The sequence below is a fragment of the Suricata suricatta genome, chromosome 6 (genome assembly GCF_006229205.1).
Source record: "Suricata suricatta isolate VVHF042 chromosome 6, meerkat_22Aug2017_6uvM2_HiC, whole genome shotgun sequence".
NCBI lineage: Eukaryota > Metazoa > Chordata > Mammalia > Carnivora > Herpestidae > Suricata > Suricata suricatta.
Window position 1 is genome coordinate 21,455,658 of NC_043705.1, and position 23,083 is coordinate 21,478,740.

General features: G+C 37.1%; 1 protein-coding gene across 1 annotated transcript in view; it reads left to right on the forward strand.

Annotated features, from left to right (window-relative positions):
- The window catches only part of ADAMTS19 (ADAM metallopeptidase with thrombospondin type 1 motif 19), a 229,737-nt gene that overhangs the window by 155,079 nt on the left and 51,575 nt on the right, over nt 1-23,083 (forward strand). Inside the window, exons 14-16 of the mRNA XM_029941162.1 lie at nt 3,675-3,802; nt 7,916-8,036; nt 14,260-14,340. Coding sequence (XP_029797022.1) covers nt 3,675-3,802; nt 7,916-8,036; nt 14,260-14,340 — 330 coding nt within the window. The remainder of the gene's footprint in view (nt 1-3,674; nt 3,803-7,915; nt 8,037-14,259; nt 14,341-23,083) is intronic.

Sequence of the window (23,083 nt, forward strand, 5' to 3'; positions counted from 1 at the left end):
TTTATTTAAAAAATTTCTTTTTGGTTTATTTATTTTTTGAGAGAAAGAGAGTGAGCAGAAGAAGGGCAGAGAGAGAGAGAGAGAATCCCAGGCAGACTGTACAGTGTCTGCACGGAGCCTGATGTGGGACTCAAACTCATGAACCGTGAGATCATGCCCTGAGCTGAAGTCAAGAGTCGAACACTTGACTGACGGAGCCACCCAGGCGTGCCTACATTTTGTTTACTATATGTGCCCCATAATTGTTGGAAGAGCAGGGTTTATCCTATTTGTGCTTTGCTCTGTGTTTAGCACTGTAAACAGTACCCACACAGAGGAGGCACTTAATAAGTGAGGTGAATGAATGATGTGTCTTACAGGAATTTTCTAGCGTTCTCCTGGGGATAATAATACTTTATTCACTAGGCTTTATTAATTATCTGTATGCTAAAGGAACACAGACGTTTATCTCCCACCCAGATCTCTCTGTCCTGAGCCCCTGAAGTTGCTTATCCATCCATTGCATGGACATTTCCATTCAGCATCTCATTATTTCTAACCCACCGTACCCCTTTCCTTTCCCTCTCAGTCCCACCATCTGCTTCTCTGCCTGTGCTCTGTCACATGCAATGGCCTCACGCTCAGTCTCGTTCCCAAGCTAAGCCAGAACCATTCTTCCTCTGTCTCCATCCCCGTAATCAAGAAGCAGACCCTGTGTGTCCGAAGCTTTCTCCTGCCGGCACGTTTGGTTGTGTTTGCGCCGGATTCTCCGACACCTTCTTCCCCTCTCTCGACAGTCTTCTCCAGCCTGCGCTCCACAAGTCAGCCAGCCTGGCCAGGAAAGGCTGGGTCTGTCAGCCACTGTGCCATGTGACTCCCTCCGGGAGCCCTGCTGCTCTCCGTGTTGCTGCCTGGTTGCTAAGGCCCTTCCCTCTGGCTTCTCTTGCCTGGGGTTCACCCTCCCCCTCTGTGCTCCCGGCACAGCCTGGAGACTTCCATTCCGTCCCTCACGCAAAGCATTCTCTCTTGTATCTAGGCCTATACACAGGCTAGTTTCTCAGCCTAAAGCTTTCCTTTCTCAGGCTTAGGTCTCTCTCTCTCTCTCCCCATTTATTTCCCTGAAAACTGGCTCTTGGTATTTTGGACTCAGGTGATGTCAAGTCCTCTAGAAAAAAAGAATCCCCCTGATCCTCCAAATTGGGTATGTGCTCCTCACACCCTTTTGTAGCAGATTTTAATGTGTCTGTCCTCTCTCTATTGTCTGTGCTGAGTGGACAGACTGGCAAGTATTAAGCTTCTGATGAGTATTTGTTGCATGATTTTAAATATATATACCATACTTTTCATTGTAGAGAAACAGTGTGACTATTCAAATAATGAAAATCATCATCTGATCATTTGACGGTTAATCCTATCACTGCCTCTAACTGGCTGTGCAGTTTGATAATATTAAATTCATTTGAAACCTGTTCATTCATAGGTGAAATAAGAGGAAACAGGTTTTCTCCAGAGTTAAAAACAAAACAAAACAAAAAACCAGGATTGGGTGGAGGCCAATTTAAAATGTTAAAGCCATTGAAAATCACAATTTTAAAAGCCCCTGCCTCTTACAAAGTGATGTCTATCATCAGAATGATCCATAATAAATATTTAGTTATCAGATTAGCATATTTTATAATTTTACGACCTATCAGTCAAACATCTCAGTCCGTAGGATGAAGAAAATACACAACAGTCGTCTTCATGTGTTATATGTACTGTGGAAGAAATTGAATTATATAATTCTTTTTAAAAAGCCTGAGTCTTAATAACATAAGACACCTTGAAATGCAAGGGGCTGTTTCTGTTATTCTTATGTAATACGTGAATCTGTGGGCTAGGAAAATTAAATACAGGGCATCAGTGCTGCAGTGAACAGTTATTTTTAGAGAAAAAAAGGTGCATGGCTTTAGCATTCAGGTATTTTACATACACTGTGCTGAAATTTGGCCAAAGTCCATGTTTAATGCATATCTTGGAAAGGGTTTGTCTCTTAAATCAGGACAAAGCCTGCCTGCCAAGGAAGTACTGGCTTGTTACATGGATCACTATAATGTCACAATCTCAAGGGCGTCCTCCAGGAAGGAAGATCGGTATCAAATGTTTATGTCATCTGTAAAGCACAGTGCAATGTCAATACACTGTAAAGGGAGAAATAGAGTTTTATCTGAATTCTTGCTTGGAATGTGAATGGAATTTTCTAGACTAACTCCTTTCCACATTATTCCTTTATCTGGCTTGCTCTTCTCTTCAATGAAAACTCCAGAAAGAGAATTATATATGCAATTATATATATACCACTTTTAAAGTTCTGCAGTTACAGCAGCTGTTTTTAAGTCCAAAGATATGACATAGTAAGCAGTCATTGAATAAACAGAACCTACTTTGAGGTGTGAGAGCATACTGAAATGCTTTATTGCGGCTTATAATGGCATCTTAAAGGAAAATTTCAAAACCATGCACATTGAAGGCCATGTTCCAACTCCCCAGAGTTGTTCAGAGCAGTATTCAGAAGCCACATGTGAAAACTGTTTGAAATGTTCAATTCTGAAGGCTCATTTAACTGTCTGTCTTCTCTTTGCAAAGTGATACCCTGTTCCATGCCTCTGGCTGTTATTTGGTATTTATAGAATCCCATCCGCATACGTGGAACTTTACTGAAGACATAGCAAAGATCAGTGTCAAAGACTGTAAACTATTTTCCATTCTATTTATATGAGCTTAATAAACAGCAAAGGGCCTGACTGGTATCAAGCCAAGAGAGTAGTAATGTAGCATGGAAATTGCTCTGAAGTTTCAGATTTGGATAATTCTACTACTGGTGTTACCAAATACTACAGTTCTTCTGTAGGATGCTTAGAAATAGAAACAGCTCTTTAAAAATACTTTGCCAGTCTTGACTGAGCCTGATAGGCATACATTTAAACTCTTACCATCCTACCTTCTTGCTTCATGAAGCCCTGAAGAAGACTGCCAGCTATTCAAACACTCTAGAACAGATTTCTTGACCTAGATATCTTATATACAGGCCTGCTTTCTGAGTAAGCAATAAAGGGAGTTGAGTCCTAGCTAGCACATGTGCATTCCAGGGAATGTTCTCATGGATTGTGTTGCATTTCTAAACATCCTTGTAATGGAAAGTCTTAGGAGAATTGCTCATCTTAAAAATTCTTCCTTCTTCCTTTACTAATTTTGCAATTAGAAAATGTCCAATGCATAGGATTGAAAATTAGTGTATTGGAATTTAGAAGCGACACATCAAGAAGTCAGTCTGTGATAAGCAGAATTCTGATATGTACTTAAGATAAAAAGGAGTTCATTCCAAAGGCTATGAGCAAAAAATGGCTGTGTGAACAGTATCTGGGGACAAGAATAATTGGTTTGTACTTGATAGAGGATTGGTGCCAGAAAATAATAAGGGATAAGTGTTGAAAATAATTTGAAGACATATTTCTTAAGGAGATAAATATTCATTGGATATCTATTTTTCATAGGCATCCTCTCATTTATGACTCATAATAGCTATTGTAGAATTTCATTACTCAGTTCACATCAAATTATACTTTTTACTCAACAACTGTTCTGAAAAATAAAGCTTGAGATAAAAATATTTACGGAGTAACTTCTGCTCATTTTTTTGTCCGCTCTGTGTGTAGAAAAACCGTGTGCCTTGTTTTGCTCTCCTGTTGGGAAAGAACAGCCCGTCCTTCTATCAGAGAAAGTAATGGATGGAACTTCTTGTGGATATCAGGGATTGGATGTCTGTGCAAATGGCAGGTGTCAGGTAAGACATTTCAGGAGGGGGGCTGTCTGTGCCACGGGGCGTGATGAGGGCACAGTGCAGTGGAAAACTCGGTGCCCAGACTCAAAAGCTGTGGATTTAGTCTTCACTCAACTGTCATCCAGAGCAAGTCTGATCTGCTTTGAACCCCCATGTCTTCAGTAATCAAGGGCTTGGACTAGAACATCTATAAAATCCATGACTATTAGAAAGAACCTGAGATTTTTATTCTGTCATGTGTGTATTAAACATCTAGAATGGCATTTTCTGTCAAAATATTCCAGACCCAAAATTCAAGCATTACACGTCTCCATATCTTGTGTCCAAGGCTGAGCCATGTGGCAAAAACCTATAAAATCAGTTCTGTTACTCACTTAATATTGAAATATTTTCAGCATACTGGAACCAACCAATTTTTCAATATATATTCAATTTTCTTATAGTGCTTAAACATCTCATTTGCTCTTATCTTTCTTTTTAAAAACCATCTCCACTAGGGTGCCTGGGTGGCTCATTTGGTTGAGTGTTTGACTTGGGCTAAGGTCATGTTCTCATGACTTGTGGGTTCGAGCTCTGCATCTGGCTCTGTACTGACAGCTCAGAGCCTTGGAGCCTGCTTTGGATCCTGCGTCTCCTTCTCTCTGTGTTCCTCTCCCACTTGCACTCTCTCTCTCTCTCAAAAATAAATAAAGATTTTAAAAAATCTTTATTTACTATATGCATTTATGCACTCTTCTTCACTTATCTTCACAAAAGTAGAAATTTTGTTATAGTGGGTGTGGACAGCAGAGGGGGAGAAATCAAAGGCTGGAAGTTAGAAGCTGCTACTTAATAATTCTACCACTATCTCAAATTGGCTTCCCCTGGGAGATTAATGGGAGGAAAGATTAATGCCAAGTGCCTGCTGGGAGGGGAAGGAGTCAGGGTCCGGCACAGGGAGAAAGTGGGCTCCAGTACGTCACAACAGGCGACCCTGTGAGCAGCACTGAAGTTGGATGGCTCTTCACAGTTGTCCTCATTTGGGGTGAGAAAACCAGGCCTTTATATCCTTTGCATCCACCTCTGGTTGCAGACTGCCCCAGGAAGGAGATGTGACCTTAGGAAAGGCAGTTTTCTTCAGTCTAGGCAATTTCTGATGAGAGCCATCAGCTGATAAATACACTTGATGGGCATGGGAAGGAACGACAGGAAAGACGCATCTGAGTGGAGCAGCACTGAAGCCATGACAGCCACTAAGAAATGCTCTTCTTGTGAAAATCACTTAGAATATGTTGTGCTCCTATTAACCAGCCGGTCATTGACTTTTGTGTACAATACACTCCTTTGAAAATGTGATCGAAGGTTTCCTTTTTCCCCAGAAAAATGCACCCATGCGCATGCACATGCGCCAAAATTTGAAAAAACAAGGTATGGGTAGATCGACCTGTGTTCCAGTAGAGACCTGTGGAACTCTGGGTAGAAACCTCGTGGAACATAAATGCGTTGGTGCTCTAAGATTTCACGTTTTGCCAGCATTCTGTAGAGTTTAGAGCATAGAATCATGAAATGCCATTCGCATAAGAAAGTCGTACAATTCCGTATCAATTTCCTTTATTCTTTAACAGCTTGTGTCAGTAACCTGAAATGTAAATTTTCAGTTGCCTATAAAAAATTCCTTGCAGACATTTACCTTTACATGTTTCGTTTTCAGACCTGTATGTCGTGCAGTTAAAGCTTTTAACTTTGTTTCACCGTTATATATAATCCGTCAGATGAGTGTATGCCTTCACTGAATTTGTTTTTCAAAAAAATGTATTTTCCTAACTGTATATGCCAAATGCATGGCCTAAATTGCTCTTGTTTTCACTTAAAAGTATTGTGCAAGCTAGATATTTTACAAAGTCCCTAGCTAGACATCAAAATTAAAACAACAGCAACAAAAAAAGTCTGCGTAAGTGCCACATGAATCTGATGGTTACAATTAAGTTCCACGAAACGGATTTTGACTTCTGACAGAATTGGAATACTTCAACATTCTGGCTTTTAACTAAAATGCTACATTCAGCCTTTCCGTATAATTAAAAGCATGCTACTTTTTTCTTTCTGACAACCTCCTGTTTTTCAGGTTTTGCAACACCAGATACATAGCGCTGAAACTGAATGTAGAATTGTAATCTTGGAGAGGGACGAAGAAGGGCAGTTGAAAACAGATAGCTCTTGGGGTGCCTGGGTGGCTCAGTTGGTTATGCATCTGACTATCTGACTGTTGGTTTTGGCTCAGGTCATGATCTCAGGGTTCTTGAGTTCGAGTCCCACATTAGGGTCTGTGCTGACAGTGCACAGCCTGCTTGGGATTCTCTCTTTGTCTCTCTCTCTCTCTCTTTCTGCCCCTCCCCTGGTCTCTCTCTCTCTCCCTAAAAATAAATAAATAAACTTAAAAAAAAAATAAAATAGGTTTCTCCTCATGATTCATTTTGTCTCTGTGATATTTCTCTCCTGGAAAAGTATAGAAAAGCTCTCTTCTATATCTGCCCATCTCCAGGATGCCAGTGGTATTTCAGGTGGCTGCCACCAATTAAATGACATTACCTTCTCAAAGTCATTCATCCTCAATTTTTGGAGATCTATAAACATATTGTGATAAGTGTGGGTACTGGAGACTATAAATTACAAAATAATAAATCTTTGTTTCTTATTTTTAAAATACATGATTGTTGAGCTATGACATTATGTCTACCCCCGGCTTTTATTTTAGGTTTACAGACTCAGAGTATCCAAGGGTCAGAAAAAAACTAATTAATGAATAGTTATTAATTTATTCAGTCATTTAACTACTGCTTATCGGGCTTATCCTGTTTGCCTTGAACCAAGCTAGGGATAGAGCATTAGAGTTGTTTTTATCATTTCAAAACCAGTAGACACTCTACTGTAAATTAGTCCTTATTTGTATGTGAATGAGCGATTGTTTTCCCCCTCACACCAGGACTTTCAGGTCTTCTCCTGGTTCCTGCTTAGTGAGCTCTTCCCTACCTTTGTTGTATTTTGAGAATTTCCTGTATCCATAGACATTCTCTTTATTTCTCCCTGAATAAGCTTTGATTTGCAGATGAAGCTTCTCCACTAATGCATAGCTTTGTCTACCCCTTGACACTGATAGATCCCCGTGGATAAAAGGAAAGGAGCCTATAGTCTGCAGGTTTAGTGTGATTTTTGCTTTCCCAGGATATTCATCACACAGCTGCATTTTATCCACTTGTACCCCTAAGACTAGCCACAGAAAAAAAATCCCTGGTTTTGTTCCTGTTTCATAGAATATTTTTGAAATTCCTCTAAACGAATTGTAAATTGTTATAAATGGATGTATCATCAATCTCTCTTGCAACTCCTTCTTGGTTAAGGGTAATTGTGTAATCCTACCATTTATTTCTGACAATATTGACATATTAAATTCTGCCCTTTGAGTATGTACAACTTTGTGTGCTTATATATAATCATGTTTTCTGAACATCAGTGGGAGACCAACATTATTTTATCCCAGAAGATTCATATTAACGTAATTACTCTGGAAGCAAATTAAAATGAATGTCCCCACTGTTCATATTTTCTTATAGCAGCCATGCTAGATGCCAAAGATCATGAGGAAAGAAGTTTATCCATGAACTATAGTGAAAATGAACATTTATGTTTGATTTTCACAAAGCTAATGTTTAATAATTGAGCATTTGCTTTGCAACCGCTTTAAGAAGTGAAGGCTTCCATATATGATTATATCTGTTCTGTGTTAGGTAGAGTGAAGTAGATTAGTCAAGTTATATTTAATAGAAATGTGATTTCCTTGGGGATTTCTATAAATTGCATTTGCTTCAATAATGTTTTTTTCCAAATTGCTTTAAGATACCATTTAATTCTCACTATCAGAAAAATATTCTCATCACTATCCTGCTATTTGTTCACTTCACCAGTGACATCATTCGACATGAGCTTGCTCTGTTAGTTTGCACCAGAGAATATGACATTTGTCAATTAAATGTGTCTCCTGTGTAGATACTAGGTTCGTTCTAAGTTAGTGGTTAAAAAAGTAAAAGCGGAAAAGAAACCAACCTCACTTTATAATGTACTGTCGATCTCTCATTACAGAAAGTCGGCTGTGATGGCTTTTTAGGGTCCCTTGCAAGGGAAGATCATTGCGGTGTATGCAATGGCAACGGAAAATCATGCAAAATTATTAAAGGAGATTTTAATCACACCAGAGGAGCAGGTAATTATTTTTTAACTAAAAAAATAAATCTAAACAGTCTTTGGGGAAAAGATTACATTGAAGTTCTGACTCCATCATTAAAAACTTTTGAGAGGATATTGAGTGAATTTTCGTGATGACATACAATACCTGTGACATGAGCCAGAGACTCTAACAAGCCCATGTCCCATTAACGTAAATATGAAGTCATCTGTTATGCATTTAATATATTGGAGCAGAAAGGGAATAATCTAATTTGCATTGGCTAATGCTATCAGGTTTCTACCGATCTTATTCTCCAATGCAAAGCCTGATGTCTAACAGAGAATAATGATTTCTACCAGTATGGAACAGCTATTGAGTGTATGAGTCTTCAGGTTTTCAGCTTTCCATTTTGTGTGGGGTTTTTTTAATGTTTTTATTCAACTTGAAGGAAGAAAATTTTGGAAACGAGAGTCTGTAGCAGTGTAGCATAGTGGAAATGGTAAGAGGGAGTGTCGGAAGATGGTCCAGATATATTCGTAGTGGGGAGTCATCCTTTCTTCTCTTGTTTTGTCATCTCTACATACCAGGACTCGGAGGCTGGGAGAATGAAATGGCCATGAACGATCTATGTAGTGTGAGTTTTAAAGTGGTCCACAGAAAGTGATATTGTCTGTACTGAAATATGATAACCCACAGATTCGCTTTATATACAGAAAACCCCTTCCACTCAGTCCTCCAGCATCCTGGGAGGAAGCAGGCATTTACAATTGTGTCTTACCTGGATGTCTATCTTTTAAACTACCTTATATTTATGATTATATGTTCATCATTATTAGCATGTTTACATTCTCAGCTTCTTCCTATTTTAAATTCTTTTCTTGTTTAAATATCAAAAACCCTGAGACCAAAGTATGTATTAGTTTGAATACAAAGAACAACTATTTGTGTTTGAATAATCAAGAAAACGTAGTTCCTTCTAAATAAGAGTCCTTCGGAAAAGAAAACTAGACACAGCCCTCTAAAGTTGAATGTAACCTTTTGCTAGGCCCTAGCAGAATAAACGGTAAGTGAGGTTGGAGATCTTGAAGCCTAAAAATAACTGAGGCCCAGGGTAAAGTGTAGATAAAAATCCTCAACCTCCAAAGCTGTGAAAAATGTGACAGTCCCTACATGTCAAAATCTGCCAGACCTCATTTAGAAAAATCATACTTAACTCTAATAGCCTCTCAGACTTTCATCTAAGAAGTACAATTATAATAACCTTTTCAGAATGGTTGTAGTAGAGGAGGGTATAGAAGTTCAAATGAAGCCTGAAAGACCAAAGAGATTTAAAGATAGGAGAATTTTTGGAGACCCTTCTTGCATGGTTATTTACCAGGCATGGAAACAGTTCACTAAATTACTGATAGACGTTCAGCACTGATGCCTTTATTTGGTTGTAATAACACTTTATTTTTCCACTGAGCATAGAAAACAGAAATACCAGTTTAAAAATTGCTTTCCTCTCTGACTGCAGTTATGTGGGTGCATTTTCTCCCAGATTCTTACTGTAAACCTTCTTGTTTTTATTGCGCTTTAATTTCTACTTTTGTTCATTTGTTCATTTCCAGTCGGTAACTCATGTTCCTGGAATCTGTTATTTGGAAAGTGTCTGAGATACCAAAGATACTGAGGATATCAGAGACTAATAATGTTGTTTTGTTTCTTCCGACTCTACGCTAGCTTCACATGGCTTTCAGGGAAGCGACCAGAGTTGTCAGCTGGGATCATGAGGTCCTGCGCGATATTGTACCTACCTGTCTCTCTGGCATCATCTGACACCATCATCCCTCTCCTTTCCAAATTTCTTACAGATGTTCAAACTGACCATACGCCCTTCAGCACCTTGCATTTAAAAATATGGGTCTGTTAGCTGTCTCTTGGCTTTGCTGGTTAATTTCTAGACATCCCTTAGATCTCAGTTCAAATGTCACTACTTCATTGAGCCCTGAAAACCTCTACCCCCATCACTAACAACTAGGTTAGTGGCAGCATATTTGTACCCCTGTGGTGAGGTTCTAATCACGTTTGTAAGTTTACATTGATTAATCTTTCTTTCCCTGCTAGTCTTTAAGGTCAGTGAGGAAAGATCTCATGATTCTTTGTTTAACTTCATATTCCCAATGACCAGCACAGTGTGTGATCTATTAATATTTATCAATGTAATTAATAATGAAACGTTGTATTTTGGGAAGTTTAAAAAACAAGTATCTGTATTAAGTCCTTAATCATATCATGGGCTTCATCTCCTTGTGATTTAGGGAATGTTTTGTTCATTTCTCTTGAGACAATTTTATCCTTATAGTTTATGGACTTCCTAGAATTTCTTGAAGGAATTGTAGCCTTATTTGGTCCAGTTGGCCATGGACTCTGTATATACTGTATGAGTAACACATGTGCAGACACATGTGGGTGTTTTCAGTCCCTGTGCTCTATTTAGAGTTTGCTAAATCATTTTTCTTGGAGCTAGAAAATAAACTTGAGGAGAGTTTTTTTTTCCTTAGTGCATTTATCATGTCTCATTGTAACTTGCCTAGATGTTGGGATAATTTTTAAAGGAATTTTTAAAGATAAATTGTATATTTGGCCAATTATGGAACTAGATAGCTATCAATATACACAAAGAAGAAAATGGGCATAAAATATGTTATTCTTAGCATAAGAGATGATGATACTGATCCTCTATAAGGAACACATCCTCTTAGACTTTTTGTTTGTGTGTTTGGCACAGCAGCAGGAGAGTCATAGTGTTACGGATTCGATTGCATGAAATAAATAGCAGCAGGTCATAGCTCAGAGTCCAGAGTGGAATCAGACAGATCTGAGGTCACAGCCTCAGTCAGCTAATTACTGACAAAGTAGTCTTGAAAATGGTAACTTTTCCTTTTCCGTTTACTCTCTCATCTATCAAATGAGAAATGTAGTATCTACTTTGGCTGTTACCACTATGATTAAATGAATAATTTATGTAAATTGCCTATAATAGTGACCAGCCAAAGTGTAGCATTTTTCATTATTACTACCGTGAAAATAATGATTGCTATTGGCATTTTAATAGGTCTGTTTAAGCAGGGATCCCTCCTTATTAAATAGCGTGTTCCTATGTACAAAGCCAGCTCTCCAACATGAGGATCAAAATTTACAACTTTGACATCACAGACTTTATTCCAACTGCTAAACTCAGCAATAGCCACTCTCATATTTACTGCTTTTAAAAATGCACATTCTGGGGCACCTGCATGGCTCAGTTGGTCAAGCAACCAATTCTTGATTTTGGCTCAGATCGTGAGCTCATGGTTCATGATATGAAGACCGGCATCAGGCTGTGCCCTCCTAGCACAGAGCCTGCTTGGGATTCTCTCTCTCTCCCTGTCTCCCTCTGCCCGTCCCCTGCTCATGGGCTCTCTCTCTCTCCCTCAAAATAAATAGATAAACCTTTAAGAAATAAAATAATAAAATAAAAAATAAATTTAAAAATGCACATTCTCAATTATGTTAAATGGCTTACTTACTGAAAAATATCTGAGTCCCCATTCATGGGCTATCTCTCTTCAAATCATTTTGCTCAGTATTTCTCTTTCTCGCTTTCTTCTTTAAACTCAGTTTAATTTACCTGTCCTTTAAGCCATTCCAGTTGAGTAATAGACAATTGCTCTAGATACAACTATAAACTTAGACATAACTACTGTCCTGATGTACAGCAAACCTCTGAGTTTACTGCCAAACTCAAATAAGAATGTACAGTAACTCTCTCTGCTTCTCTCTCTCTCTCTCCTTTCTTAACACCCAGAAATGTAATATCTTCTCCAAATACTTTATTAAATTACTTTGCTCAGAGATTAATAGTCACCTCTTGATTGTGACATCCTTAGTCACAAGGCTCTCCTTAGTCATCTTTCTCTTTGATGTTTCTACAGCTTTTGATGCCGTTGACCAACAGCTTCTCTTAAGAGAATCCAATCCATAGGGTCCCACTGCGCCGGTCTCCTTCTCATGATTATTCATTCCTTCTCTGGATTCCTTTTTATTTTCAATCTTTCTCTTTACAACTATGACTGTCCTAGGTTGAGTCCTTCACTTCTGTTCTCCCTTTCTCCAGTTACTTCCATAGCTAACGTTACCACTTCCCAAAATTACTCCAGTAGCTTGATCTTTCTCTGGAGTTCTTAGTAGCTATTTTTACTAGGGTATTATACTGTTTTGTTAAGTATAATTTGCGAAGTCGAACTTATCAGAACTATCAAAGCTTGACTTCCGTTTTCTTATAAACTGTGGCCACATCCTCATAAGTAATAAGAAAGTTTGTGGTCAGTGTTTATTTCCCAACTTCCTATGGTTGTCAGTTCAGAATTTTTTTTCCTTCACAGAGCCTTCTGGATTTTCTTCCATAGTGCTCCTGCAGTTTTACGTTAGTCTCCCAATTCTGTTCTCCACACCTCTATCACTAGGCATCCTGCATACTGCTCTCAGATGAGGCTGCTCCAAACCAGTATCTGGTTACACATAGAACGTGCACTAACTTCAGATGGATCAATTCATTAGGCATGCATTAAAATACTCTTTAACAGAGACATATTCTAACATCTTCTCTTTCTGACAGAATTTTTTTATGTATGTGCTACTAAAAATATTACTTACTCTCTTTTCCTTTCGTGCAGCAAACTCATACTTTTTTTTATACATATCCAAATCCTGTCCATTCTTCAATGACAGTTCCTCTGTTTGCTTCTTTGTGAAGCTTTCCTTGACTCTATGAAATGTTCTCTTCTCTGAGTGAATCCAGTCGATGTCAGTGTTCCTCCAACATGAGTAATGTATATAACAATTTCAAAGGAAAAAAAAAATCCCACTTCCCTGAGTTAAAAGTAGCAGGTGATGTAATCAGGGAAGGAGGAATGTTGAAATAGTGGTTTATATTTTTAATCAGGGAATTAGCCATATCATCTTGCATATGATGTTTTTTACATAATTTTTGAAGTTTTATTTAACTCATATTTGTATAAAGTATTTTTGCCTTGTCTCTCCAGTTTCATTACGAGCTCACTGAGTGCACAGATCTTCTTAAAATACTTCTGTGTATAAAGTGGCAGAAAACATTTGTTTCTACTTTCATCACTGCCTATATTGTTCACGTATCAAAATGATAGTGCTTGTATGATTTGGTTTGCTGTAAATGGTTAAAGTGGATAAGCAGCGTTCACTAATGGAAATTATGATTCAAAAAACAGATGCTTCAAATTCTAGCCACTGACAGTGGGTGGGGTGTGCCTAGCTTTGGGTTTACACCAATAATTGTAAACTGTTACAGGAATTTGAAAAATTAATCAAGAGGTGACAACTCTGTGCCTTTTTACCGCTTTGGAGTTAGACTTTGATCAGATACATGGAGCTACACAAATATTCAGGAGAATATTAAATATTCTTATCTATATCACCTATTATAGTGTTAAAACTTAAAGCAGAACTACTCAGCCCAAAGTAGGTGTCTGCTCTATCACTGTTCTGCACCCAATGAAGTGTTGTCACTTTTTCTGCAAACTCTCTTCTATCTCACTTGATCTTATTATCTTATTTCACTTCAAGCGTTACATTTTTAACCTCTGCTAAAAAGCATTTTCCAAAGAAACACGTAATTGGGTCTTGCTTCTAGCTGTTTAACGTCATTCAGGGTGATGCTGGATTGCTAGGTGTGACCTTACACTTACTTGTCTCCAGGCCCGGTTTCAAAACCCTGTGTTAATCTCCTCGGGGAATGCTTGGGTCTCTCTTGTCCTGGCCTCGGCTACTCCGGGGACCTGCTCCCACAGCTGCATTCCCTCCCACTGCCTTTCCTTCTTCCCCACACATTCTAACGTAAAGGAGTTTCATGAGCAAAATATGAAGTTATTGACTTTGTTCCATGATCTACTGTGTTTCCAACTGAGCTGTACCATTGTGGTTCCGCTGGCCCCTCCTCCTTCTTAAGAGATCTGTGAGGTTTTTTTCTTAACATAAAATGCAGTGACCTTTGTGCCCTTAATACTGCTGTAGACTCAACATCTTTCCAAGAAACTTCCCCCCTTGCAATGATGACAGCTTTTATCTGCAATTTTTTTCTTTCCATAGGTATTGAAATATCATAGCAAAAACCAAAACCAAAAGAAAGAAGAGGGCAAGTCAATTAAGAAAAGAGATCTTAAAAGAATTCAAGATTTATTCCGTGTTTTATTGACTCTTACAGGTTACGTCGAAGTGCTGGTGATCCCTGCTGGAGCAAGAAGAATCAAAGTTGTGGAGGAGAAGCCGGCACATAGCTATTTAGGTAACCTGACACAGAGCCGATCCAAGTACGAGCCCCGCTCCCTGCCTCACAGTTGTGTAATGACCAGGACATCAGTCTGTTTCTAGTTACATGTTTGAATTTCCCAGGAAGCACCTCTCATCATATCAAATAGGAATTTCTTTCCTTCTCTCCCAGGGGACTTACCAGAGCGAAAGCAATCTAGTTGTCTATGTTTTTGGGAGAGTATAAATTGCTTCCACATGTTAGTCCGTGTTATAAGGGAAAAAAAACACATTGGAGGATTTAGGTATGTTTTATTTCACATATATGCAGACATATATTTCATAAACATGTTTATTTCATGTATGCAAATACACATTCATATTTATTGCATATGCAATTGCATATATGTACGTATCTGCATGTATGATTGATTCCTTTAGTAATAGAAAATCTTGTGGGATTTTCAAAAAGTTCTGCCATACTGAAAGGATTCAATCTTTTGATGGGAAATGATGCTGTTTCTTGCCTCACTTTAGGTACATTCGCCTATGAAGAAACTATTTTAAATGCTTAAGTATTGCTTATGGAAAGAATTGTATCAGCTCTTTTAATAGGCCAATTAATGATTTTAAATATATGAAAGAAAATACTCAGTTGTCAAAATACATATTGCTCAGTATATCAAAATTACAAACCAGTTAAGTCATATGACTTAAAAATGGTCATCGATAGTCATGGCATCCATGGATAGAGGGATCTTATGTGATTAGGTCGGGTAAAAGAGTAAATATTCTTAATATATGATCATATCACCTTAAGATATATTCGGAAATAATTGTACTTCTTCCTTTCTGATTTGAATGCCTTTTATGCTTGTGAATTTGGTTTGCTAGAGTATTGTTGACAATTTTTGCATCAATGTTCATCAGGTAAGTTCATCTATAGTTTTCTTTTTTTTTTTTTTTTGGTAGTGTCTTTGTTTAGCTTTGGTATCAAAAATGAGTTAGGCCTCATAAGTGTGAGTTAGGAAGTCTTCCCTCCAGTTAATTTCTTTGGAAAATGTGAGGACTGATGTTGGTTCTTCTTCAAACATTGCATAGAATTTATCAGTGTAGCCATAACATCGAGTACTTTTCTTTTGAGGGATATTTTTGACTACTGATTCAGTATCCTTGCTAGGTATAAGTATGTGCTATTCAATCTTGGTAAGTTTTGTATTCCAGGAATTTGTACATTGCTTTTAGGTTATCCAGTTTGTTAGCATATGAATTTTTAAAATTTTTACTGAAGTATCGTTGACATACAATGTTATATTAGTTTCAGGTGCACAATATAGTGATTGGACACTTTTATACATTGCACAGTGTTCACCATGACAAATAGCATTGCTTTCTGTCACCATAGTCTTTTTATGATATAATTAGCTGTATTCCCCAGGCTGTAACTTTAATCCCCATGACTTATTTATTTTATAACTGGAAGTTTATACCTCTTAATTCCCTTTACCTATTTTGTCCATCGCTCCACCCACCCCCCTTGCCCCCGTCTGTCTAGCACCTACTGGCTTATTCTCTGTATTTATATGTCTGTTTCTGTTTGTTTCTTTAAGATTACACATAGAAGTGAAATCACGTTGTCTTTCTCTGTCTGACTTATTAACATAATACTCTCTAGGCCCACCTAGAGAGTTGTCAGAGAGGACAAGAGCTCATTCTTCGCTATGACTGAGTGATATTCCATTGTATATATATACACCACATCTTCTTTCTCTCTTGGTGGACCCTGAGGTTAACTTCCATATCTTGACCATTGTAAGTCATACTGCAATAAACATAGAGTTGCATGTATCTTTTTGAATTAGTGTTTTCATTTTCCTTGGGTACATACCCAAAGGTGGGATTACTGGATTGCATGGCACTTTTATTTTTAATTTTTTTGTGAAATCTCCATACTGTTTTCCACAGTGGCTGCCCCAGTTTGAATTCCCACCAACAGTATGTGAGGGCTCCTTTTTCTCCACATCCTCGCCAGAGCTTGTTTTTGTTTTTTTTTATCTGTTTGATACGAGCCATTCTGAGTGGCGTAAGGATTATTACAGTAAATTTCTAATCATCCTTTTTATGTCTCCAGCTTCGGTTGTAATGTCCCCACTTTCACTTTCTGACTTTTCAGTTATCTTTTTTTTTTCTTTCTTTCTTAGTCATTTTGGTTTTGTTGATTTTTCAAAGAAGCAATTTCTGGTTTTGTTGATTTTCTCTATTTTCTATCCTCTATTTCATTTATGTCTACTCTAATCTTTATTATTTTCTTCCTTCAGATAGCTTTGGGTTTAGTGTGTTCTTTTTCTAGTTCCTTAGGTTATAAAATTAGGTCGTTAACTTTACAAGATCCTTTTTAATATAAGTGTTTGTTGCTGTAAGTTTCCAACCATGGCATTGCTTTTGCTGTGTTGTATTTTCATTTCCATTTGTCTCAAGATATTTTCTAATTTCCCTTGTAATCTCTTTTTTGATCCACTAGCTTTTTGAGTGTGTTGTTTCATTTCCACATTTGTGAATTTTCCAGTTTCCCCTGTTACCGATTTCTAACTTATTCCTGTTGTAGTCAGATAAGATACTTTGTATGATATCTATTCTTTTTAGGACATGGATATCTTTTCGGGGGCTGTTATTTATGACCCCACAGTCACTAATTTCTAGCCAGGAGATTATACCAGAACTAGTTCTCCGTGATAACTGCCGTTACCATTCTAATACATCAGCAAGCCCTGTCACTTACTCAGTTGTGTCACTCTCTCCATAACCACTGTGACCCACAGTCCAGCTTCTCTCTGCTGCGTTGTCCTGCTTTATTTTCTTAAGAGCGTCTACCACCATCACCGTCTGAATTTATTAGCTGTTCACACACATGCTTTTATATTGTGTATCTCCAGGGTTAATTTTGAAGGCAGGGATCATTTTGCTCATAGCTTTATCCACAGTGACTAAAGCAGGCTCTGATACACAGAAAGTAATGAAGACTTTTTTTGAGTGAGTTTTAATTAAGAAAAGATGGTTCATTTTTGTATAGTAATTAGTATGGGTCAGTTCATTAGATATCAGCTAAATAAATCTTCGCATGTCTATGAAGCAAGCACCACTCATTTTCTTTTTTAAATTAGAAACTAGAGGACCAGAGAATTTGTTTCTTTCCCAAGATCATACATCTAAAACACTATGTTCTTAGATTTAAGTCCAAGCAGTGTGGCCATTGCATCTGGTTCCTACTGTCTCTTTTTACTTTTATTTTTTAAATCATCGTCTCTAACATTATACTTTTGATTTTAAAGTACATGTCATATATGAACACATTTTCCTTGAACTTCTCCCCAAACTCCCTCTTTTCCCCCATTTCTTAACTAATGAGATCAGTTGCATAGCATTAACTCAGGGGAATATAAATCACGAAATGATAGGTTTCTTCTCCAGTCACTACCTCTGGGTATGCCAGATCCCAAATATCTCTAAACATAAACCTCCAACCACTTTTTGTTATGAGAAAAGCATTTAATTTAAAAATGAAATCCCATGTCTTTGTTGTTTTTTTTTAATTTTTAAATGTTTATTTATTTTTGAGAGAGAGAGAAAAAGAAAAAGAGAGAGAAAGCATGAGCAGGGGAGGGGCAGATAGAGAGAGTGAGACACAGAATCTGAAACAGGCTTTAGGCTCCGAGCTGTCAGCCTAGAGCCTGACATGGAACTCAAACCTACAAACCATAAGATCATCAGCTAAGCCAAAATCGGACACTTTAAATGCCTGAACCACCTAGGCACCCTGGAATCTTGTCTTTATTAAGAATCTGGCCTAATGATTGTCAGTTTTCTTCATGCTTAGAATTAAGGATAAGATGGTAAGGTCTTTTACTTCCTAAGGAAATAGCATGAGTGCTCCCGAGCAGCCCGGATACTACTCTGCAGATTAGTGTTGAAAATAAAAGTTTCCTTACTTCTTAACTAAGGAAATCACAGCTATCCTGATGAATTAGGAGAAGGGTGCAAGGATCAAGACAAAGTGACCAGTTGCATGATCCAGCCAAAAGACTGGGATTGGGAAGAACCCAGTGGCTTCTAGAGACATTGAAGTAGTTGAACTCATGAAACTTGGTGAGAATGGATGTGTGGAGAGAAGGTGAAGTTCAAGGATGACTTCTAGGTTTCTGGCTAAAACAATTGTTCAAATAATAACAGTTTACTGAGATAGCACACATGGATGAGGTACAGATTTGGGAGAAAAAAATGACACAGTATTAAAATCCTCAATTTTAAGCTTAAAATCTTAGAGTTCAAACCTATTTTAGAAAATACACATCATAAATCACATTTCCTGAAGGCCTCTTTAGGCATTGGAAGGAACTTATTGAAAATCTTTATCTGAAATAGCAATAGGAGAATGGATTCTTTCCTGGCAAACTGATCTTTCTTTAGCAATTAACTTATCTACATAAAACTATATATTATTTCATTGACACAGTTAATTCCCTCCCAATGCAATTATCCTTTTTATTACTCGCTGAATTGTATTCCCATATGTAATTATTATCTGTTTCTGAATATCATGGCTCAGTTGTTTTGTTAATAATTAATCAGGAAGTCCAAAGTGGAGAATAGTTCAGATGGACCGTATGTTGTATCTTTACCAAAATCATTGTCACTTATGGTGGTTTTTTTTGTTTTGTTTTTTTTATTTTGTTTTTTTTTTACTTTATAAAGTTTCATTTTTTTTTAACATATGCAATTATTTTCCATCATTTACAATACCGTAGTTACAATGACACTCCAAACAGAAAAGCAAAGTAAAAAATCAAAACCCCAACTTCTGTTTCATGTAATTAGACTTATACAGAAATTAGAAGGTTAAGTAACAGCTAGTTTATCACCTAATTTCACAGCTATCTGAAGTGGCGATCATTATATAGCAGCTTATCTACGATACATTCAAGATAAAAAAGATCATATGGGTCCATTTACCTTGCCTTCAAACCACTATGGGAAACTTTTCACTGAAAACAATTTAAACTGTTGCACAAATGACGAAAGCAGGAAAAAAAGAACACTTTTTAAACTTACCTCTAAATTGAATTTGTTTAATTTTTAAAAGAAATTAAGGGACCCTCAGGTGCCAAAAACAAAGTGAGAACAGGAAGCCAGGTATTATGCTAACCATAACCCCACTTGAGCCTAAGCCTGGTGATCAGGTCGGACTGTGAGCACAGGACACTTGTGAACAGAAGACAGAGCCTGAGGCTCCATAAAGTAGAGGCTCTAACTGGAGGTGCCTACATAAAGAAGGACCCCAGGACTAGAAACTCAGCATGGAGACAAAGAAATGCGTTTGCACTGTCAAAGAACAAAAGAAAATGTGTCAGTATTAAGTTTGATACTAGATGGACGTAGAAAATCAACCTCCCTGAGGGTTTGTAACCCAAAGAAAATGCTCCTATGAATTCATAGCACCAATTTACCCAATTAGGAAGTCCCAAACTCAAAGACATTTATTTTAATGCAGTTACTAAGGTGGCTGGCATATGCAAAGGCAAATCCTTTTGGAAGTAAGGCACCTTCAAGCCAGGCCTTTAAGGAATTTTATAAGGTTCAACAGCTATAATTTTGTAGTAAAGAAACATTCAGAAGACATAAAAGGAAATAGATACTATGAACAGTAAACATAAGTAAGCAGTAAAAATAAGCGAGAGCAGAACCAGATATATTTTTTATCATATACAGAAAATACAAAACTCTTAGAGTTAATTGTTTTAAAATATAAAGGAGGGATTTATAAATAAGAATAAGCAAAAGTGGGCTAAACACCTCTTCAAATAACCAAGTACAATACTTAAAATTTAAAAATTCAATCAATAAAATACAAGATAGAAGAAAAATAATAGACATATACAGCAAAAAGGAAAAAAGAAAGCACAAAACAAGGTAGTGTAAATAAAACAAAATGTACCAGGAATATTAATAAGCATTTAAAAACTAAAATCTCTAGTTAAAAGACAAGAATTATCAGAATGGATTTTAAAAATAACGCAGGTATATGGTATTCACATAATATTCACAAAACTGAAAATCAGAGAATGGAAAACTGTACTAGGAAAAAAACTAACCAAATGAATACTAATAGAGTCTTACTAATAAAAGTCAGAACTCACTTTAAAGGAAAATGCATTGGCTGAGGTAAAAGAAGTCACAGAATGATTATCTAAGAATTTAAGTCATCATAAAGATATTATAACTTTACCATTATATGAATCCAGGAATAGAGTTTGAAAGCTTTTAAGCAAAAATTGACAAGGAAAAATTGGCAGATTTATCATCATAGTGAAATTAAGCACAACTATGGGGTGAACTGACTTCCAACCATCGTTCTGTACAGAAGAGAAGAATAATTCTTTAAACAAATAGTGCTGGAATAACTGGGTATTTATGTGAGGACAACAAAATTGAACTTTAACCCCTGCCTCTTACCATACATAAAAATCAAGTCAAAATGGATTGGAGATCTAAGGAAAAAAGCTGAACTCTAAAACTTCTGGGAAAAAACATGAGAAAACCTTTAAGACATTGTGCTTCACAAGAAATTCTTGTGGCACCTGGGTGGCTCAGTCGGTTAAGCATCCAGCTTCAGCTCAGGTCATGATCTCACGGTTCGTGGGTTCTAGCCCCGCGTCGGGCTCTGTGCTGACAGCTCAGAGCCTGGAGCCTGCTTAGGATTCTGTATCTCCCTCTCTCTCTGACCCTCCCCTGCTCACAATGTATCTCTCTGTCTCTCAAAAATAAAAATAAAAAACATTAAAAAAATTATTTACAATAGATATGCAAAAATACCACCCATTCATCCAAAAATGAATGTGTTTGATTTTGCCCAAAGTAAAACTATTGCTCTTTAAAAGACACTATTAAGAAAATTAAAAGACAAGCCATAGGGTCAGGTAAATATTTGCAAAAACGTCTTTTTTAAAAAACTTGTCTTTAAAACATATAAAAATTAATTTTCCTAACAGATACAAATAAATCCTTCTTTTAATGCATATTTAATTTTGAGAGAGACAGAGCATGAGTGGGGAAGGGGCAGAAAAATAGGGAGACACAGAATCTGAAGCAGGCTCTAGGCTCCAATCTGTTAGCACAGAGCCTGATGCAGGGCTGAAACTCAGGAATCACAAGATCATGACCTGAGTCAAACTGGGATACTAACTCTCTGAACCACCCAAGTGACCCTAGATACAAATAAATGTTCTTAATCAGTGTGTTACTCATGAAGGTAATGATAATATGCAGATATTTATATTTGTTATCTTTTTTTAAGTTTACTTATTTAGAGAGAGAGAGAGACAGAGACAGAGACAGAGCTAGAGACGGGTAGGAACAGAGTAAGACAGAATCTGAAGCAGGCTCCAGGCTCCCAGCTCTAAGCTCTCAGCACCGAGCCTGATGCAGGGCTCTAATTCCAAGAACCACGAGGTCGTGACCTGAGGCCAAGTTGGAGGCGTAACCAACTGAGCGACCCAGGGGCCCCACTATGTTATCTATCTTAAGAAAAATTACTTTTAATACATTTAATGAACAAGCCCTTCCACTTCTATTTTATATTTTGTTTAAAATAGTATTTTTTCTTAAATGTTTGGTATTTTATTTCTGGGAAGGTTTTTAAACCCCAACTTAATTTCTTCAGTGTGTGTGTGTGTGTGTGTGTGTGTGTGTGTGTGTATGTGTACACACTCATATATGTATGCATGTATGTATGTATATGACCATCCAGGTGGGCTTCTTCTTGGGTCAGATTTGGTAATTGTTGTCTTCAAAGAATGAACCCATTTCTCTACCTTATCAAATTTTTTGTCCTAAAGCTTTTTTTTTTTTTTAATTTTCCTATTATACTGCAATGTGTATGTTTGGTCTTTTAAAATAACCAACTTTTGCTCTCAATGATTGCCTGTGTTGTTACTTTACTTTCTATTTAATTGGCCTCAACTCTTCATTTTTCTTCCTACTTACTTTGAATTGCTCTTTTTTATACATTTTAAGGGGGAACTCAGATAATTGACTTTACTCCTTTCTTCTTTGCTATTATGACAATTTATCACAATACTTCTTTAGCTTCATCACAATTTAAAGATACTGTATTTTTAGTTTAAAATATTTTCAAAGTATCATTTTAATTTTCTAATTTGATCCATGGATTATTTATAAGTGTACTATTTAATTTACAAATATTTGTAGGTTTTGGGGCACCTAGGTGGCTCAGTTGGTTAAGCCTCCAACTTTGGCTCAGGTCATGATCTCACGTTCGTGGGTTCGAGCCCCGCATCAGGCTCTGTGCTGACAGCTCAGAGCCTGGAGCCTGCTTCCGATTCTGTATCTCCCTCTCTCTCTGCCCCTCCCTGCTCATGCTCTGTCTCTCTCTGTCTCAAAAATAAATAAAACATTAAAAAATTTTTAAATAAAAAAAACAAATATTTGTAGGTTTTTTAAATAGATATTTTATTACTGATTTCTACTTTAAATCTGTGTGATAAGAAAATACATTGAGTGTGATTTCAGTTGAGACTTGTTTCAATAACTCATGGCCTATGTTAGTTAATGTTCCATTTATACTTTAAAAAATTATATTCTGCAATTGCTGACTCTTCTCTAAATATCACTTATTGGTTTTTATTTTTAATATTCTTACTTTCTTTTTGCTTTATAAATTAGGAAAGAGAACTACTGAAATCTCAAACTGAAATTGTGGATTGGCC